General features: G+C 58.7%; 1 protein-coding gene across 1 annotated transcript in view; it reads right to left on the minus strand.

The window, feature by feature from the left end:
- TRIM21 (tripartite motif containing 21) overlaps window positions 1-582 on the minus strand; it is a gene marked incomplete at its 5' end in the record, with an annotated part of 11,595 nt that extends 11,013 nt beyond the window's left edge. The window contains one exon of the mRNA XM_010853519.1: window positions 498-582. Within this exon, the coding sequence (XP_010851821.1) occupies window positions 498-582 (85 nt within the window). The remainder of the gene's footprint in view (window positions 1-497) is intronic.
- Between the last annotated feature and the right edge of the window lie 93 nt (window positions 583-675).

The raw sequence follows: 675 nt of genomic DNA on the forward strand, positions 1-675 counted from the left end.
CATTGGAGAAGGAAATGGCAACCCACTCCAGTATTCTTGCCTGGAGAATCCCAGGGACAGGGGAGCCTGGTGGGCTGCCGTCTATGGGTCTCACAGAGTCGGACACTACTGAAGCGACTTAGCAGCAGCAGCAGCAGTCTCAGGGATCGCGGACCTACCCCCACACCAGGCTCCCCTGGACCACCCCGGAGCTAGGTTGCCATCCTAGTTCTCCCAGTTTCCCTGGGTCTTTCTTCCCAGCTCAGGTGTTGGCGGAAGCAGGGCAATCCGAGCTCCTTCCAGGGGACATCCCAGTCAGGTTTACAGCGCAGCCTCCTCCCAGGCTGCAGGGGAAGAACTGCTGGGTTAGGGTTGAGGAAGACCTATCGCGAAAGAAAACCTGAGATCGAAGTTTCTAGGGGTGGGGACGGCTTGGATGAGGCTTTTCAGACCCGGGGCAGGGGAGAGAGGTCCCCCAGGGAGAGTTGGGGTACCTCGGTCTAGCTAAGTTCACTCACCTTTTCGAGCAGCCAGGAAAGTGAAATAAGGAACTGGTAGCAGCCAGTTCCTTATTTCACTTTCGATTTCCCGTCCACGGCAAATCTGAAAGGGAGGCGGGCAGAGGGGGAGGAGACTGGGCGGGGCCAAGGGAGGAGGAAGGCGGAGGGGTTGAGGTGCCGCTGGAGTCTGGAGCTT

The sequence above is a fragment of the Bison bison genome, unplaced genomic scaffold (genome assembly GCF_000754665.1).
Source record: "Bison bison bison isolate TAMUID 2011002044 unplaced genomic scaffold, Bison_UMD1.0 scf7180017853155, whole genome shotgun sequence".
NCBI classification, from domain to species: Eukaryota; Metazoa; Chordata; class Mammalia; order Artiodactyla; family Bovidae; genus Bison; species Bison bison.